This window comes from Planococcus citri, chromosome 4 (assembly GCF_950023065.1).
Source record: "Planococcus citri chromosome 4, ihPlaCitr1.1, whole genome shotgun sequence".
Classification (NCBI taxonomy): domain Eukaryota; kingdom Metazoa; phylum Arthropoda; class Insecta; order Hemiptera; family Pseudococcidae; genus Planococcus; species Planococcus citri.
This window is the reverse complement of record NC_088680.1, coordinates 48,755,310-48,774,836: the sequence shown is the minus strand read 5'-3', so window position 1 is coordinate 48,774,836 and position 19,527 is coordinate 48,755,310. Positions and strand designations below refer to the sequence as shown.

The following is a 19,527-nucleotide window of genomic DNA, read 5'->3' as shown; positions in this document are numbered from 1 at the left end:
AATAACTCAAGTTATACATTTCCCTAACGCCCATCCATGAATTCTAGATTCGTGTAGTTTGACCAATTTCGAGCAGATCAATTGAAATTTGAATTTTTAATACGTATTTTCTGCTATAATTTGAAAACTGTCAATTTTCATTTTCACCCTATTAAGGGTTCCTGAACCCGAACATTTAGGGAGAGATAAAAAAGAGAAAATGATGTGTTCAGACAATCAATTTTTGGAGAGAATCCAATAATTACCATGCTTGATTACTTCAGATCAAAAAGAATTAAATTTCAAAAGCTTCGTATTTTTGTAACTAAAGAATTTTTTTAATTTATAAAAATTTTCCAACAAAATTTCAGATAACTTTTGGGGCTAGGGCGTCTGAATATTAAAAAATTACAATTTCCTGGCATATATTTCTTTTAGCTTTCTCTCAAAAGTCCTGTTAATAATTCCAAAAACATGCTCCTAAATAAAACATTCCTACAATAGATTCAAATACCTACAGCACATGGAAAAAATATCTTCATTTGTAATTCCAAGCATGGAAATTTTCCATCAACTATCTATTCTTGCAAAATTCAAACTCGTACCTAAATTTATTGCGAACGAACGATGATAAGAAAAAAAAACTATTGTACCTACCGAATGGATCGGTTAGACATCGATAATAAACTTATACTAAATTTCGATGAAAGTACAGCAGCAATTTGACTTAAACCGCTGAAAAACTTTCCTCCGTTACATTGTGATAAGCTCTATGCTGATAGCGTTCTATTTCATAACGTCGTTCTTTCGCTAATTTTTTCCCTTTTATTTAAAATTTTCGGTCTTTATTTGATTACCCTGAATATTTTTTTATTCAATCGACCGTTCATCTTTTCTTTTTTTTTTCTAAAGGGTATTTAACAATGAACTTGGAACTGTTTAGCGAAGGAACTTGTAACGATTAAAGTTGTACAACTTTCTTCCATCTTTTTTGCTTCTTTATTCTACTCCTTCCTCTTCCATCATCTATAGCATTAGCCCTACGGTTATAAATTTAATGTTGTCCCTTGAATTTTTAATGTTATTGAAGTTTGTTGGAAATGCTATAGGATATTTATTGAGCACCTCAACTATGCCTAGTTGTATTATATTTTCACGAATAAAAATATATTATACTTATTGATGATGGAGAAGGTAATACAAGTACTTATGAAATGAATGAACATTCTAAATGTAGGTACCTACTAATGTGTTTAATTTGCCTGAAACTAAAGAGACGATAATCAGATCAAGTTAGGATAACTATACATTGAATCGTAATTTTAGTCCTCAAGTATTCATACCTTGGTATATATTTTTTATTACTCTTTAGAATTCAAACTGAATTTAAAAAGATCATCAAAACATCATCTGAAAAAGTCAACATCTTTTGAAATCCGAATCCTATACGATCCTTAATCAGCGCCTCCCTTTTCGTATCCGTAGATGATCTATAGGTAATATTGTTGAATACGAAACAGGTAAGTAGGTATACGATCCAATGATTAACTAATTCGTTATGTTGTATTTGGTCTTCGCGTATTTCCAATCCTTCCAAATAGCTACGCAAATCTCTACGACGAAGTGAGGAATATAACAAAAGCAAGCGTTGATGATTGATATAGAAAACAATGAATGAAAAAACGCTGTTAGTTGATCGGTAGCAGCTCTACATTGATGTGATATTCCAGTAGTAATCTTCTCGTGGTCGCGAAGAATACGTTATTCGTTGTTGAGAATTTTTCTTCTTAATATTTTGTACGAACGTCTGAGACGATCGGTTCAATTTCTTCGGGATTTTCACGTGATTTTTTTTATCGAAAGTGGATTCATTTTTACTGCATCGTTGAAAATTATGGTAAACGAATGTTGCAATTTTACGCAGACCGGTGAGTTGATCGAATGTTCTTATCTAATTAGTCGATATTGATTATACTCTCATTTTTTAATGCAATGATTAATATTTAGTGTTATTATTATTACTATCGTGATGTACCAAATTTTTTTTCCACGAATGAATCAACGTACCTATTTTCAGAATGCATTTTTATAATAATAATTTATCTGCTAAATTAAGATAGGTATAGATACCTGCATTTTTCAACGTGAAATGTGGGATTTTTTTATTAACGATCGATAAAAAGCTTATCAATGATTTTCAAGTGTTATTTGAAATTTTTAATGGCCTAATTAAATTTTTTTCTCGAGTAATAAAAGTAATATCTGGTATAAAATTAGGTTGCATAAAATTTAATTTCCAGTTCCCTGATAGAATTGTGTTTGCAACCCTGTGCATTGGTAATTTGAATTTTGCAACTACAATATGATGCAATAAAATAAAAATTTGGCTATTTTTTTTCTAAAACCGAGATTATGAATTTTACGAGGTAAGAGATCGATCATTTTATTTCATTAATAATAACAGAATATGGGTCAAATTTAAAATTTGTAATATTTTATGAAAAATCAAAACTTCCATACTACCTACACGTGTCTTATGCGGATTAATTCCAAATTCGCAATACCTATCTACTTGTAAACTCTCCATATAGTGATGTGTTTACATTCGTCGAAAATTACCGAATAATTACACGTTTGCTAAGTCATCGTAGATGGTGCTGATTAGGTACGCCAAAAAGATACCTACTTGTAGGTAAAATGGTAAACTATAATTAGAAAATAGGTGATACGACAGGCTAACTTAATAATTACAATAATTTCGCCATTTAATTACATAATCATTGGAAATACTTAGCTGGTTGAATAAACCGTTAAAGCCATCATTCTAATTATAGTCTTGAATGCAAAAATTGTACAGAGAGCTACGAATGCCATGTTACGTATTTCAGATACACCAAAGTGTGTAATAGGGTGAGAATGCTGCTGAGCATTTCAGTCTCTCTCTCTGTCTATAAAATAGTATAATCTAACTATTAACACACGTCGCAAACAATCAACATCCAATAATACGCTGCAGAATGCAGACCAAATAAAAAAAATGAGAGAAAAAAAAACATTCGAAATAAACTACCTAGACCTAGGTTATTTACGCAATTTCAAATAAGTATTATGAGTTTTATTTTTCAATATTCTAGTACACACATAACGCCATAATATAACGTGTATTGTTTACTTATACCTAGCTACCTTATAGTATATAGGTACCTATTGATAATAATCTTGAACTGGTCAGATTTTAGAATAACATCGGCTCTGACAGTTGGATTTTTATTTTTAAACGTTGCTTTATTCTTCTCTTCCCAGTTCCCCGATACAACTCGCAGACGAGATGATTTATTTGGAGTGTAATAAATCACTGGTTAGTGTGCGTGTGTAGTGTGTACTAGGTCATTGAAACCGAAAGCTACGATTTTTAGAATTAAATCTGGTTTACCTGGTTTTTAAAAACGTCTATAAAAATGTGAACACTAAAGAGACGAAGCAGACGAAAAAAAATGGATATTTTAACAACGGAAGGAGAGAAAAAAAATAATACGTTTTGTTCAGATCGTCGTGGTAATAACGGAGCTGAGACGATCAAAGGTGCATAACTTTTCGTTCTCTACAATCTTTTCAACACTTCGTAATCATAAAGCATGTATCATATCGTTGAATCATTTCCAAAGATGCACAATGCGACGAATGTGCATCTGCCTTGATCCGGATGAGGTTTCTAATTAATATAGAATTTATATGTTTGCGGAATAATTTTAATTGTGATGAATTTTATAAGTTGAATAATTAGTAAGTAGATAGTTGAGACAATATGAAAGATTTTTGGCATCTTTAGCTCAATTTTGTGTAAGAAAAACACTAAACAGGATACGAAGAAGTAATTGAAAATGTTTACTGTGGCGAGAACCATTCAAGTGCGACAATCTAAAATGTCTAGGAGTGACATGATGGGAGAGTGAGGGGAGGTGTTTTGACAGTGAAAGACTGTTTTGATCGGTAGTTTACTTGAACTTGACCACCGCATTTTTTTTTTTTTTTTTTCGTTATTCGTTCGCGAAAGGAAGTGAATAATATGTTGCCTATGCTACAAGTCAAAGGGGAAAAATTCAATTTACATGAAAAATTTCAATTATGAGAATATACTTAATATTAGACTAAGTACCGTTTTGTAGTTCAACATAAAAATCTGAAGGGACAGTACCAATAAATAATATTTTTTTGGAGATGAATTCATCGAAAAACAAAAAAACAAAAAACAATGTAAACAGCATCGTAAATGAAAAACTCGAAAAAACCTGAATAAATTCAAGGTGGGTGATAATTTTTAACCCAATTTTAGAATTGAAAGTTGCATTTTGTACAATTAGCCCAGTCAAAATGCAATTTGACCCAAACATTATTGCGATCAAAGGTTTTTTTGGTGAATATTGTCGAGGGTGGTATGCTGAACACATACTAAAAGTCCTTGCCCCTGCCCCACGAGTTACCCCCCCCACAGTGGAACTAAGCCCCCCAAAATCAGTTTTTTGTCAAAAACTCCTGAAATGTTGAATTTTGAGTAAAATGAGCTCAGTGATCATTTTATCTCTTCTTCAATACCTATCAAATGAGCTATCGACCAACTCCCTAGCCTCAAGGGGGTGGCGCTACGACCCCTCAAAGTGACGTGATTTTGATACCTAATTTTACATTTTTATGACTTGGGACTTGGCACCTGTTCTAATTGATAAAATGAAGTCAAACTTGGGAAATGGGATTCTTTTAGGAGCTGGAGTTGACCTCTGGAGTGGGGAGGGTCAAAGTTGAAAATTACAGAAAGGTCATTTTTTTGGAGGGACATAACATGACCCCAAATGGATGAAAAGGGTCCAAAATCATACCATTGGACAGTACCATCATTGTGATCAACATATCCAAATTTCAGCTTCCTAGATCATCCCCACTTCTTTCAAGATGGAAAAAACCGAAAATAAGGGCAAAATAAGGGGATTTCCAGCTTAATTCCGCCTTAAATGGGGTGGAGATGACCTAGGAATCTGAAATTTGGATATGTTGATCACAATAAGAGTACTGTCCAATGGTATGATTTTGGACCCTTTTCATCCATTTGGGGTCATGTTATGCCCCTCCAAAAAAATGACCTTTCTGTAATTTTCAACTTTGATCCTTCCCACTCCAAAGGTCAACTCCAGCTCTTAAAAGAATCCCATTTGCCAAGTTTGACTTCATTTTATCAATTAGAACAGGTTCCAAGTCCCAAGTCATGAAAAATGTAAAATTATCAAAATCAGTTCACTTTGAGGGGTCGTAGCGCCACCACCTTGAGGCTAGGGAGTTGGTCGATAGCTCATTTGATAGATATTGGAGAGGAGATGAAATTATCACTGAGCTTATTTTATTCAAAATTCAATATTTCAGGAGTTTTTGACAAAAAACTGATTTTGGAAGGCTTTGATCCTCTCTGGGGCGGGGGGGGGGACTTTTAGTATGTAGTTCCGCATACCACCCTAGGCAATATTCACCAAAAAAACCTTTAATCGCAATAATGTTGGGTTCACCTATTTTTTTCTGCTAACTGGGCTACAATAATTATGTAAGTATTTAATACGAGCGGATTTCCAGAAGTTGACTGAAATCGAATCTTACGAGGTCTCTTCAATTTTCTATTTTCAACCATTTTCTGACAAAATGCGTTTAGCTCATGAAGTTGGTTCTGCTAGAATCCTAAAACATGTATCTACTTTTCTCTCCTCAGAGATATTTTTTCTTACTAATATAGTCTTTTTAAAAAATAATAACAATGACGGGTAAAAAGTAAAAAGCAAAATTCACATAGGTAGGTAATTTTAAAGTCATATCCATTCGTCCCTTCATTTTTACAGATAGGCAATACTTATTACTCCAATACTCTTTTGAAATTTGAATGTTCCGAGACAAGTGCAGAGTAAAATAAGAAAAGCTAGCCTGTTTTATAGGAAATTAAAATGGAATTGATAATGATAAATTAGAAAACTCAAAAGTTCACAATTTTGAGAAATAAATACACAAAATCTTTATCAGCGCTGAATTTCAATTTGCAATGCTAAATTCTCCCAAGTGCACTTTTCAGAAAAAAAAATTTGGTAATTATTTTGTTACTTTAGCGAAGAAATAGTAGTAAGGTATAAAAATACTATTTAAAAAATAGAGTACTTACCGATCAATACGAGTAATTATCATCTTTTGATTTTTTTTTAATTACCTATGTAAAAAAAAAACAAAAGTCGACACATTATTTTTAATGAAATTACATTTTCACTTCTGATCTTCTAATGCATTTATTTTTCTGCAAAATTATTATAAGTTGTTTTTAATTATTTTTCTCAACTTAGTGACTGAAATTTTATCTATATTTTCCAGAATGAGAAAGCTAATGGTACCGGTTTTCTTCGGAGAATGTTTCTTGGTTTTTTGGAACATATTGATGGTATTGTCGGAAGAAGCCCAAACCGTAACATCGGATCCGGAAGAAGACCACGTTGTATTCTGGGAACAGCCAATCCCGAACCAATTAAATAACACAAATTTCAATCAATATGATCACCTGGACCTCGATCAAGAATTCAGGATATACATCAGAGATCCAAAAAATGATATTGGAAGGTAGATATACGTCAAAGAATATGATCTCTATATTAGACTTACGTATAACCTAATAAACGAGTAAAATCTATATTGACTTATTTCAAATACTTAAATTTCATGTTAGATACATGTATAATTACTCCGAGAATGAGAGTCGATCAATTGGTTTCATAATCGGTTCTTGTAAAGCAGTTGAAACACAATGGATTTTGGAGCATAAACCAGAAAATAAAACCAGCGAGGGTAAGCTTCATCGGTTTTAATTAATTAATTTAAATTTAAATTAATGAAAATAAATTATTGAATAATTAATAAAAATATTAATTAATGTTTTTTCTTTTTTTATTAAAATTTTTATTAATAAAAAAATACATTTTATTTTTTGTTCATTTTTTTTTCAGCTACGCAGTTGGAAGTTTTAGCAGAACATAGAGGACCGGAAATTTACATTTACACTGGCAAAGCTCTTCTAGGTGAATATTACCTGAATATTTCGTCAGAAAGTCGTCAGTTTTATTTCATGTTCGCAACAATGGACCCCATCACTGTTGACTTGCTTCGTCAAGTAAATGGAGAAAAGTACAGACGAGCGATAAGGTTCAAGAAAGATTTGAAAAAATCCAGCGTAACGCTCCAGTGGCCCGAATGGTAGGTAGGCATATATTGTAGTTAAGATGAAAATTTCTCTTCGGTTTATTGTTTCTAATGTTGCAGTGTTTGTTTTTCTTTATAGGTCGTGGAAATATGAAAATCAACCGGTCATATATGTCGTTATGTGGAGTCATAAAAAATACGTTAGATCTAGTTGCGAACGAGAAAACTACGAGAGAGATACTACTGGGGTAGGTAGAGGTATCTAGACCTAATCTAGACCAACTCGATTTTATTAAATAACCATTGAAATATTAGTTATACTACTTATGGTTACGTGAAGAATACTCTTGGTCATTCAGCTACCTTGATGACTTTTATTTTCCAAAAATTTCAACCTTAAAATTTCTGTGCAATTTACAGGTCGTTACAACGAGAAAAAGTACTTTTGAAATATACGAAGATGGTATTGCAATACCCGGCGAATTATTATACGTCAGCGTGTTTATAAAAGACATAAAAAGTGGAGACGAGATCCTTCTTCCTTACCTTCAAGGACGTGTGAATTTCCAAAATACTCAAATTACATTGAAAGATGGTACACCTGTTAAAAAAGATTTAACGCCAGATGACGATAGATTAACGTTTAGGTACAAGGTAAGACCTATTACCTATAATATTAGGCTACCTTGGGTACCTACCGTACCTTTGTGTACTTTTATTTTACATTGTAATTTAGGTTTAAATCACAGGGTGTCTGTTCTAACGCAATAATACTTAATGTTAGGTGCGAAAAAGTAAATTTCCTGAATCGGTAAAAGAAATCCTATGGTATGTTATTTCCTGCGACGGAGACGTTCAAATCGAAATAAACCACAAAAAAGATGTAGTTTTAAGAAAACAAGTCGTTAGCGGATACAAAGTATTTAGAATTCCTCAACCTCATGCTGGTAATAGATACGTGCTAAAAGTTACCGATACTACGAAAGGCGAATCTGAGAAAAAAGTAGAGGTAAATGTGGACTCAAATAAATGTTCCAGTTTTTGTTTGCTGTTTTTTAGTTAACCTCGATTTTTTTTGTTGTTGAAGGTTTTTGCAACGATCCATTCAAAATCGTTTCCATTTCCAGACGTGACCAATTTCGATTTAAGCTATTTTCCTAATCCAAATTATAATGTTGAAAATAAAATCTCGTACATAGTGGCCTGGAATGCATCATCGGATGAAACTCCGGTTCATTATTGTATGCGAGTGTACAATAAAAAGCACGAAGCGAACAGCGATGTTTGGGAAACCAACCAATGTACCAGAATGAAGAGAAAATTTAGTAATGTCGGAGGATTGGTTTTTCGAAATTGTACGAAATCTGCAAACAGAAAAAGGTAAGTCAATGTAAATCAAATCAACGTAATCTTAATAGTTATTCCGTTAGTTTACTCATTTTGAGTAATTAAGGCACCGAGTATGCAAATTTATTAACATACGAGTATTTGCTTGAACAATAAGTTGCTAAAGGAGTAACAGAGATAATTTTTTGGAATTTAAAAAAAATTTGCATCAGACGGGAGGTGGTCACTGGTCATAAAAGTTCGAGAAAAAAATATTTGTTCGCTTTTTATTTTACTTGATTACATTTTTTAATTTTTTTTTTTTTTTTTTTTTAGCTCAATAATCACGTTACCAATTTACGATCTGGATCCAGTGACTGATTATGCGGTATATGTACGTGCTCGTAAGCAAAATTCTAAACGTCGATTATGGTATAATACCCTACATATTCGAGGAAATGACTTCTATCCTGGCATAAACCTATCTAGTACCACTTGATATTTCTAACGTCGTGAATAATTGAATTAGGTAATACGTACACCAAGATTTTTTAAAAATTGAACCGTTTTACCTTATTCAGTTAGAAAATAAGACTTTACGAATAATTTTTAAAATCATGTGTTCCTTTTGCATTTGAAATTATTTAAGAATACCTACCTATTTTTTAATATTCTCAAGAATTACCTGAGTAGGTACGTAAGTAATCATATACATTTTTTTCGTAAATAATGTATTTTCTTACCCAGGTACAGTAGGTATTTGTAGTATTATTTTAATTTATAATATTAATACCATCTAGTTTTCTTTATACCACATTTCAGCAATGTGTTTGAAGTAGGTACCTTCCTATATGAGTGTGAGATTTTCTCATCAGAAACATTGCAACATTTATTGATTCCACGTAAAAATTAATTTCTAAAAAAAATTCTGAAATGTCTCTTTTTGTGGTTTTAATTTCAATTTTCTTCCTGTCGCATTTGATAAGTATTAAAAAAAAAAAAAAAAAAAAAAAAATGTTTGAAAAATCCTGGGTTGTCTGCAGCTACTGATCGTAAGACCTTACAGCTCCACCTTGATACAAGTTGTACAGTATGTAGCTATGTACCTTGAATCATAATTGCTATTATGGTAGGTACTTGAAAGTATTTAAATTTTGAAGTGCCAAAAAAAATACTCATAAATAAGCGAGAAGTCTGCAATTGAAATCTACACAAACTTACCTTTGACTTTACTTCGAATGATTCTAGTCCCGTAATTTTCAAGTGCTACTTCTTTAAGCTTAATTATTAGATAAAATATTGTATAGGTAATTAGGTATACCTATATGTTTTAAAATATAATCATTGACTAAAAAATTACCTTTATTGTGTTTTTTTAAGTTTTTATTTTTTAAATGAAGTATTTTCATTATTTTATCAATCCAAAATATCTCTTTAGTTCATCTCTTTTCGTATTCACTGGCAAGTAGCGAGAAAAGCAAAATTTAGAACAAAATTTGATGATTCTACAATTCTACATATTACATTATACACATATAGCTAGCCTAATAATATTTTTAGTAATTAAAATACGTAATTATTTTATTGGTATTCACTTTTAAAGAAATACACATTTATTATTTGTAAGTATCTGTTAACATCTTAATAATGTGATGTGATCTTTTATACTTATTTCCCAAGTTCATTTAAAAATATTGAGTAGGATAACTTTACTCGATAGGTACAGTACGTTTTACCCTACTACGAAATGTGTTCCCCTTTTAATGTTTCTTCTATCTCTTTAAATACATTTTTACAAGATTGAATCAATTGTAAATTAATTCTCGAATTAGGTTCTTCGTTCAAAAGTAATATAGCCTTGGTAATTAACTTTTTAGCTTCTTTGGCATCATCTTGAATCGCTGATAAATCCAACGTCTCCGATAACCTTCGTTTCATTGTTTCCAAAATTGCGGATGATAATTCGTTATTTAAGATGGCAACGTATAAAGGTGCTCTTGATCCGGTACTATCTAATTTCGAAAGAGTCGATAGTAATTCTTTGCAGTATTCTGAAACAGAACATATAGGTATTATGGAATGGATCTGGTAAATAACTAAATTAGGTAGGTAGGTAGTGTATCTTTGTGCAGATAACACCTACCAATTTTTCTAGTCAAGATCTTATGATCTAGAGCCGCGTATTGCACTTGATTGCCATATAGTTGAATCAAGGAATGCTTTATTGAGAAACAATAATAATGATGGGGATGCAACACGGATAATATTTTTTCTAAAACCATTTCGACACTTTGAACATTTGGATTTATCTCCTGTAAAAAAAATAAGCAGAAAATGTGTTTGAAATAAAAATATAGCCGGTAACTAAAAACTTTATCAAGTCATTAATTACATACTTCTAATATTTTTTCTACTTCGTATCCGATTCTTGAAAGTATATCTTCTACGTCAAATGTTGATAACGCAGAATTGCATTTGTTACATTTCCATGTGGTCTCAAGATTCAGTGGGTCTTCTGGTAGCAAGTAACTATTGCAATTATCCTAAAACAATTAAAAATAGCATAATAAGTACTGTAGGTAAGATGAGATGGCCAATCGAATCGAACGACTAATAAAATCATTACTCATTAGGTTAGAAATATTAGGTAGTTATTGTTTCCAGATAAATTGTGATATTTACCTGCAAACATTTCAAACTGCTGAAATTTGTTCCCAACTCTGTAGGGTCTTTACACCGTTGACATTCACAGATGAAATATTTCGTATTGAACAAATGTCTTTGCCTCATTTGAGTACCCCAAATTGTGTTTGTGTACATTGTGCTAAGGTTTTGGTCACTGAAAATGAAGTTTTTTGATACCTATGTTATTATTACTGACAGCATATTTTTCCAGTCAGAGATCCTCTCCATAATATCGAGCATCGTCCCATGTAAATAAATATATTGGCTTATTAGGTACTTTAGTTTCAAGTTTTACCAGACATTTTTGATTAAAAAAAAAAAAAACTTTTTTATCTCAAAAGTCCTGTGGATGACACGACCGAGATATTCTCGAGGATCATGAATAGATATAGGTAGGTTTCTTACCTTTTAATTGATGTGGCCGAACGAACGATTACATTTTGTTTGTTAAACGATATCTTGATATTTGGCGAGCAATCATGTTCCAGCAAAGAAAATGTTGGGTATAAAGCAGAAAGTTCAGCAACGTCAAAAGGAACATCCAAAGAATTCACTTCAATTACACCACAAACTTTATGGAAATCATCTTGTGATATTTTTTCATTTTCAGTAGTGTTCGCCATAAAGTTATCTTCCAAGTATTTGTGAATTATTTCAATTTCTCTGGAATAAAATTAAGCATATAGGTAGATATAGGTAGATACTTATATCGATTTTAAGTGAGAGTTACAATTGTAATATTAAGAGGATTTATAACAATACCTACTTGAATGCTTCAGTTCCAGGAGTCCTCTTATTTAAATGCGATTCCATGTTTATCAATATATTCCACTTTTCAGGATCGTTTTTCTTCAGCAAAATGCATCTTAAAGGCAATATCAATTCATACCTATAAAATTACGAAAAACATAAATCATTTATGAGTAGGTGATTGTAATCATAGTGAATTTCTAATTAAATATACCTACACTGACTTTTAAAATGGGGATTTGAAATTAAATAGGTACCTACTCACATGTAATTATTTTCAACGTTATTTCTACCAGCTGACAATATATCACATTCTGCACGATGTGTTGTTTCCAGTCCAGCACATTTCGTACCACAGATTGGCCAACCACATTTTTCACATTTAGGGGATGATATGGGGGACACCGGCATATGACACCCCAAGCAAACCGGATCAGGGGATACATTTCGAGGCCCAAGCACTAGAGGTTCCTCATCGAATATGATTTCATTAGGAGCAATATCACGTGTGGTGACCAGACAACGTCCTTTTTTCCGGTCATTTTTCACCTTAAACAACATTAAAAGAAAAATTCAATGGAAATCCCGAATGAAGTAGTGCCCACCCAATTTTTATTTAAATTGATAAAATACTCGATATTTTCAAAAAAAAAAAATGAGACAAAAAAGGGAAGGTGTTAAAATTGGGTGAAATCCAAGTATCAGAAATCGGACACTATGACTTATCAGACGTGCGAAGCGATAATAATTTCAACGACTTTAAGTAATATTGCATAAGCACAGTAATATTGATTTGATAGGTAGGTATTCAAAGGGTACCCCCCGATAAGATAGGCAAAATGCCCTTAACCTCAGATTTCGATGAAACTCACAGGGTATGTTTAGTACCCCCAAAAAATAATTTTGGGCCCATAGCCCGCTCCCCACCCCACCCCCCTCAGCCAGGGGGGCCAAAAAACGCGTTTTACAGGGGAAAAATTCTGTATCAGCGCGTAATTAAGATAAATTGATTCTGTAAACGAATATAGTTAGAGGATACATGGGCGTACCTCCCTGAATTTTTTCAGAATTTTTCAGCACACGGGGAGAGAAGGGAGGACAAAAGAAAACTTTAAATCGACATTACTCCGGAACGAAAAAACATACCAAAACGATTTTTTCGTCAAATATGTATCTTTAGGTCTACTTTCTATAGAAGTCATTACCCGGCCATTTGGAGTGGTGGGTCAAGCTCAAAAGCTCAAAAAACTCTCAAAAAACCACGTTTTTTGCGTTTTTCTCCAAAAATATGGACAAATGGCGGAAATCTAAGAGAACCAAGTTGTTCAGCGTGAAATTTTACCTCAGAATTGTGTAATTGAAAATTCATTTACACCGCATGATCGTAAAACTACATGCGCAGAAGTATTTGTGCTTACATCAAGATAGCTGAAAGGGTATTCCTGGGTAAAATAGGTGAAATGTCCCTGTCCTCGGATTTCCGAAATTTTGATGAAACATAGTTGGGTACCATTAAAAAAAATGTCGGAGGCAAAAAATCCCCCCCCCCCAACCTCCCCTTGCTCATAATAGCGAAAAAAGGGCCTTTTTCGGGGAGAAAAAATCCATGCTTCAACGAGTTTTGATAAAAAAATCTGTATTCACTCAAAATACTTGAAGGAGATATGATTCTAGCAACTTGAATTTTCTTCAAAAATTGTGGGCCCCCCAGGGGAGATATATTGACAAAAGAAAATTTGAAACCGCCGTATCTCCGAACCTAATTTAAGTACATGAAATTTTTTTTTCAAAAATGTATCTGCATGAGCACTATAATTGGTATTTTTTTTCAAATTTTCCCTCCAGGTGGGCCATCTTCAAAAACTCAAAAAACACTCAAAATTGTGGTTTTTTTGTCACAGCACCACCAAAAAAAGCGATCCATAATTTTGGATGCTGGCCTCCAAAAACAATAAGAAAACCAACTAAGTAACTTCTTCAAGGCTATTCTAATTTTTTGATGAAAAATGGTCAACTTTGGGCGGGGATTGTGCCAAAACTATAGAACGGATTTTTCTAGGGTTTGCTTTCAAAAGCGAGGATATGTCGAGATATTTTTGATTCAGGACATTTGATGGCTATAATAGGGAATTGGATGGAGGTACTTTAGATGCTCACATCCCTGTTGTAAAAGCAAAATTAGAAAATATGGCTACATACCCTCGATTTCATAGATGAATCAGTATTGGTGAAAAAAAATTGGAAGAATTTTGAAAATTCACGGAGAAATCCCCGTCTGAAGTTTAGATGGGAGCGGGTCGCGGGACATAAGCACGACTAAATTCGTTCAATCAATTACATGCAGTCTTACGAACGAATGATGAAAATAACGAACAAATCGGTTTCATATTTCGACCGGTTGTCAAATTATAATGCTCTCCGCAGAGTATACCCTTAAACTCCAATTTTTTGGCCATAGGCACCCCCTCTCCAAATTTTAGGGCGAAAGTAGACTGACAATATGGGTATCATTATCATATGAACCGAACTCGCTGAACATGAATATGAAGTTTGATTTGCAGTTGGACCCTCCTAACGACCACATTGGGGAGAGGGGTTGCCCAAAAATTAGAGTTTTTGTGAAAAATGCTTCATTATAGCGCTATTTACGCCATGCAACTTCTTAATCAAGGTTTTCTTGAATTACAAGTAGCCTACTTTTCAAGTACATGGTATCTAACTCAAAACTATCAGAAAGGTTTCTTTTTGGTGTCGATGATTAAATTTTTATGTGAGTTACCAAGTACATTGAAAACATAGGTATTACCTACCTACGTACTATGTAGTAGATTGGGTAAATCACCAAAAAAAGAAAAAAAAAACTGGATTTTTACCAATTTTAGCAAAAACTGTCATTTTGAGTTGAAAGTTGTACAGAAAAATTCTGGCTCCAGAAGTGCCCCTAAAGGGAAAACATGTGCCCTTAAAGTGGGTGTATTTTCGAAAAAACACGGTTTTTTCACTGTAGCCCCTGTACCCAATTTGTTTTGAGAAAAATGACGATCGACCCAGTCCTAAATGAATATATTTTAGATTCTCCGTCCATTCTATTCTATTATTTTAAATTGTTTTTGTCAATTTTGAAAAATCAACAAAAATTTAGGAATTTTTGCCAATCTTTATCAATTTTTTGAAACCTAAAATATTGTCATCACTGCGTTCCAAAATATTTCCTCCGTTTCAGAAATATATTATCTTTCAATATTTTTTCGTCATTATAGCAAAACTTTTGCGAAGAAAATATTTTCAAAACACCAACTACTAATACCCCCTCTCCAAAAAAAAAAGATTTGCTTTTCAATTTTCTCAGTAGAACCCCAAAAGTGGCCTTGGATTTTGATGGCAATAGCATGGATTGGCGCAGAATCTCAAATACCTATGTAGGTACTTTTATTATACTGTCTCCTCCATATATTTTGAGTGAATACAGATTTTTTTGTCAAAACTCGTTGAAGCATGGATTTTTTCTCCCCGAAAAAGGCCCTTTTTTCGCTATTATGAGCAAGGGGAGGTTGGGGGGGGGGGGATTTTTTGCCTCCGACATTTTTTTTAATGGTACCCAACTATGTTTCATCAAAATTTCGGAAATCCGAGGACAGGGACATTTCACCTATTTTACCCAGGAATACCCTTTCAGCTATCTTGATGTAAGCACAAATACTTCTGCGCATGTAGTTTTACGATCATGCGGTGTAAATGAATTTTCAATTACACAATTCTGAGGTAAAATTTCACGCTGAACAACTTGGTTCTCTTAGATTTCCGCCATTTGTCCATATTTTTGGAGAAAAACGCAAAAAACGTGGTTTTTTGAGAGTTTTTTGAGCTTTTGAGCTTGACCCACCACTCCAAATGGCCGGGTAATGACTTCTATAGAAAGTAGACCTAAAGATACATATTTGACGAAAAAATCGTTTTGGTATGTTTTTTCGTTCCGGAGTAATGTCGATTTAAAGTTTTCTTTTGTCCTCCCTTCTCTCCCCGTGTGCTGAAAAATTCTGAAAAAATTCAGGGAGGTACGCCCATGTATCCTCTAACTATATTCGTTTACAGAATCAATTTATCTTAATTAATAATTACGCGCTGATACAGAATTTTTCCCCTGTAAAACGCGTTTTTTGGCCCCCCTGGCTGAGGGGGGTGGGGTGGGGAGCGGGCTATGGGCCCAAAATTATTTTTTGGGGGTACTAAACATACCCTGTGAGTTTCATCGAAATCTGAGGTTAAGGGCATTTTGCCTATCTTATCGGGGGGTACCCTTTTAAAATACGTGAAGTAAAAAAGCAATAATTTAGGTACATACCATACAAGGTTTACAATTCTTCTTATGCCTCTTCCAATCACTTTTTTGATGTTCTATGCTGCAATAATTTATTTGCTTGCATGCGCTACATTTTTTTGAAGATGTATTATCACAAATCCAACATTTATCGTTATTTTGAAGTATTTCCAGCATTTCGAATCACAAATCGAATTTAAACTTGAGATCACAATCAACGAAACTTCTCAATTGAAATAAATTTCCGAAAACATAAGTATATTTCACCGGGCACCAATAGCAAGCTGTACTGAACTATTTATAGAAATATGAAACGTGTTATGGAACACGCACGTGCGTTATTTCAACTTGTATTAAAATCTATTTTAGAAAATTTGTAAATTTTGCGCTTAGCATCTGGTTTATATTTCAATTTTTTTACGGCTCCAGCTACACTGTCAACTGTAAAATCACAATTCATTTTTTGCAAATAAAGTGCTTTGATTTTTAAAAAATTGAACAAGCTTAATTACTTACCTACCTACTTTGGTACGTATTTATGCAATGTAGAAATCAAAGTTAAATGGGTCAGCAATATATGTACAATGTACTGCCCCAAAGTTGGATTACCTACTCAACTGAGTGATAGACGTAAACTTTTCAGAACTAAACCAAGTCGTATAAAAACTTAGAAATTCATAAAGAAGTCTAAATCAGAGGGGTTTGTCGTTTTTCATTGCTAGTTCGAAGAATTACTATTGAAATATATCCGCAGTCCAATTTCAGAAATGAGAAGACTGAAAATAATACTTGGTAGGTACCTATACCAATTATTTTTCCTTATAAAATTTCATTTCATAACTTTTGAAGTTTTGAAAATTTCCATCTTTCAAAATAATCATTTTGATGCGACTGATTTACATTTTTTTCAAAAAATATAAAGTTCAAAATTACTTACCACTTACCAGTTAGGTACCATTACGATTATGAAAGTTTTTATGAAATTAAATTTTAAGCCAACAAACCAAAACTTAGGGTGATTTTTTTGAGTAGTGTAGCTGTACTGTAACTTTCTTGCATAGCCTACCAAATTTATTTTTTATGCAACCTGATCAAGTGTCAAATTAAAATTCAAATAATAAATATAAAATAATTCATTTTTCTTAAAAAAAAATATCTGTTCTCTAAACATCTCATCTATCAAGTATTTCAACGATTATATCAGAGATAGCGTTACTAAAATTCATGCTTGTTTTCACCAGGCTTCGAAAATGAACGAGTTACGTTGAAATTTTTTATCATCCAAAAATTTTCTTATCTGTTTTCTTTTTAAAAAATGAAAATGAAGTAATTTTCATGTCAGAATTTTTATTATGTAGATATTATCAAGTTCAGCTATGAAGCATTTCAAGATAATTTTACTACTAACCATCTTCGGTGAGTATTCTCAATTCTGTTACCTATTTTATCATCAAACACATTCATTTTCTTAACAATTCAATCATGTATTCAGCACCTCTATACAAATTCCGTTGAAAAACATTTGCGTTTCTGATTTCAGTGATACATTTCTATCCATCTGCGGCAGCAAATCGTAAGAAACGTCCTCTTATGCCGAATTATGTTCCGGCCCATGTTTGGAAAGCCAGCAACTTCATAACAGAATACCACGTAAATTATTTTCATGTTTAATAATAATATACTTCCTGATTCCTAAACTCGAACGAAATAATATCTCCAGTATTTACTTGAAACTAGCGGAAGAAATTTGTCGAAGGAGTATTCCGAAAAATTAGTCAACCGTATTTAACCAGCGTTACCGATGAAGATATTCCTGACATGAATGTGGTCAATGCACTTGCATCAGTCATCTCCAACGAACTGATGGAAAAACATCGGGCCGATGAGGCAAAAAATGCCACAAATTCTAGCACAACTCAACCCGTCCCAGAACCCGAAGACGCTTCTACTCAAAAATACATCGCTAACTGCGAAAAATACGATTATATTGGCTCTCCTACTGTCGAGGTTGTGTATTTTTTTTTTTTTTTTGGATCAAACTTTGTAACTTACGAATTATTATTAAATCGTGTCGAATATTATTTTCAGATCGTGAATTTGACGAGATTCGATGAAATCCTGAGTCCCAAACAAAACATTACTAGTAGACATGTCGCTGCGCCTTGTGTTTTAGCTCTGTTTTATGCGCATACGTGTCCATTCAGTGCGATGGTTGCTCCTCATTTTAATGCTCTTGCTAGAGCATTTCCTAGTATTAAAATGATAGCGATTAATACCAAAAAACATCAAATGTGAGTGATTCTTCATATTCATAATATTTTCTGATGGCTTTTGTATCAAAACAAAACTTTCATATTTGTGTCTTTTCTTTTTTTTTAGAATCAATTCTCAATTCGGAATTGTAGGCATACCGACTGTGATGCTATTTCATAATGGAAGACCATTATTGAAATTCAATCGACATCAATATACGTTAGCTCACTTTACTAGATTTATTACAATATATACGGGTAAGACAGACTTTTTTTTAATGAATACCGACGGACACGTATTTTCGAATGTACTTAACTGAGTATTTTAAATTTTACAGGTATTGCTCCTGATCCGAAATTATTCGTAGCTTCGACTGATTTTGGCGGTCCTTTACCAGGAGTACCGAAACAAGAAACTGATTATAATTTACCTTTATCGTGGGCTGTTATTGGTATCTGGTTTTTAAAATACATGCTTGAAAGCCGGTTAGTGTTATTCGTATTAATTATGCCTTCATAATTTTATATTAAAATGGATGTACCTGATAATTGATTTTATTGTATGCACTTACAGGTGGTTTTCCTCTTTCAGTATTCCATTTTATGGAAGATTGGGTGACGCCGCCCAATAAATCGCGATTACTTTTTTTCAGAAAACACTAGTCGTTTTTATTCTTCATCTTCCGCGTTTCTCATTCTCACTTTGTTGTACTTCGTTCTGTGATGACTTGATGAGTCGTTTGATTTTTTTTTTTTTTGGTGCAAGATATAGCGAAAATTGAAGAAAGTTGGTACATTTCGAAGTTTTTATGATATTTATTTATAGCGTGTAAAAAAAAAGGTATGTGTAATTTTGTTGTTACTATTGTTGCTTTTAGTTCGTTTCGTTGTTATTTTTTATAATGGTTTTATGATAAAACTGTAAATTTTCTAGATGTATAATAATATAGAGTACTTATCGAAGAAATTTGTATAATGTTTCATTGTTTTATTGAAAATTTACAG

The 19,527-nt window shown here is 32.8% G+C and overlaps 3 protein-coding genes across 4 annotated transcripts; 2 read left to right on the top strand and 1 right to left on the bottom strand.

Annotated features, from left to right (window-relative positions):
- Positions 1 to 1,608: 1,608 nt before the first annotated feature.
- Positions 1,609 to 9,543, top strand: nord. Of its 2 annotated transcripts, none has more exons than XM_065360117.1 (9): positions 1,609 to 1,907; positions 6,373 to 6,615; positions 6,722 to 6,840; positions 6,999 to 7,245; positions 7,331 to 7,439; positions 7,612 to 7,845; positions 7,976 to 8,200; positions 8,279 to 8,571; positions 8,854 to 9,543. In XM_065360117.1, exons 1-9 carry the CDS (start codon positions 1,885 to 1,887, stop codon positions 9,014 to 9,016), a joined length of 1,656 nt encoding a protein of 551 aa, XP_065216189.1. In that variant the 5' UTR covers positions 1,609 to 1,884; the 3' UTR covers positions 9,017 to 9,543. The 2 variants fall into 2 exon arrangements, with proteins under 2 accessions (XP_065216189.1, XP_065216190.1); XM_065360118.1 differs by lacking the exon at positions 1,609 to 1,907 and adding an exon at positions 2,282 to 2,405.
- Positions 9,544 to 10,080: 537 nt separating this feature from the next.
- Positions 10,081 to 16,559, bottom strand: LOC135842589 (SET domain-containing protein SmydA-8-like). The gene is made up of 8 exons (XM_065360119.1): positions 16,295 to 16,559; positions 12,218 to 12,501; positions 11,969 to 12,091; positions 11,608 to 11,865; positions 11,200 to 11,356; positions 10,914 to 11,060; positions 10,661 to 10,829; positions 10,081 to 10,568 (listed from the first exon to the last, which is right to left on the bottom strand). Exons 1-8 carry the CDS (start codon positions 16,445 to 16,447, stop codon positions 10,258 to 10,260), a joined length of 1,602 nt encoding a protein of 533 aa, XP_065216191.1. The 5' UTR covers positions 16,448 to 16,559; the 3' UTR covers positions 10,081 to 10,257.
- A 975-nt stretch (positions 16,560 to 17,534) lies between these two features.
- bug (thioredoxin domain-containing protein bug) lies at positions 17,535 to 19,489 on the top strand. Its single transcript, XM_065360807.1, has 7 exons — positions 17,535 to 17,686; positions 17,811 to 17,920; positions 18,008 to 18,277; positions 18,359 to 18,561; positions 18,650 to 18,780; positions 18,861 to 19,008; positions 19,097 to 19,489. The coding sequence occupies exons 1-7, from the start codon at positions 17,647 to 17,649 to the stop codon at positions 19,152 to 19,154; spliced, it is 960 nt and encodes a 319-aa protein (XP_065216879.1). The 5' UTR covers positions 17,535 to 17,646; the 3' UTR covers positions 19,155 to 19,489.
- The last annotated feature ends 38 nt before the right edge of the window (positions 19,490 to 19,527 follow it).

What these genes read in the sequence shown, in the direction of transcription:
- nord (XM_065360117.1), top strand. Translation starts at nt 1,885, where the DNA reads ATGTTGCAATTTTACGCAGACCG. An exon ending in CCAAAAAATGATATTGGAAG is followed by an intron (nt 6,616 to 6,721) that starts GTAGATATACGT and finishes ATTTCATGTTAG; the next exon opens with ATACATGTATAATTACTCCG. An exon ending in AGAAAATAAAACCAGCGAGG is followed by an intron (nt 6,841 to 6,998) that starts GTAAGCTTCATC and finishes TTTTTTTTTCAG; the next exon opens with CTACGCAGTTGGAAGTTTTA.
- LOC135842589 (XM_065360119.1), bottom strand. Translation starts at nt 16,447, where the DNA reads ATGCTGGAAATACTTCAAAATAACGATAAATGTTGGATTTGTGATAAT. An exon ending in AGAATTGTAAACCTTGTATG is followed by an intron (nt 12,502 to 16,294) that starts GTATGTACCTAA and finishes ATGTTGTTTAAG; the next exon opens with GTGAAAAATGACCGGAAAAA. An exon ending in GATCTTGACTAGAAAAATTG is followed by an intron (nt 10,569 to 10,660) that starts GTAGGTGTTATC and finishes GTTCTGTTTCAG; the next exon opens with AATACTGCAAAGAATTACTA.
- bug (XM_065360807.1), top strand. Translation starts at nt 17,647, where the DNA reads ATGAAGCATTTCAAGATAATTTTACTACTAACCATCTTCG. An exon ending in TTTACTACTAACCATCTTCG is followed by an intron (nt 17,687 to 17,810) that starts GTGAGTATTCTC and finishes TTCTGATTTCAG; the next exon opens with TGATACATTTCTATCCATCT. An exon ending in AATACCAAAAAACATCAAAT is followed by an intron (nt 18,562 to 18,649) that starts GTGAGTGATTCT and finishes CTTTTTTTTTAG; the next exon opens with AATCAATTCTCAATTCGGAA.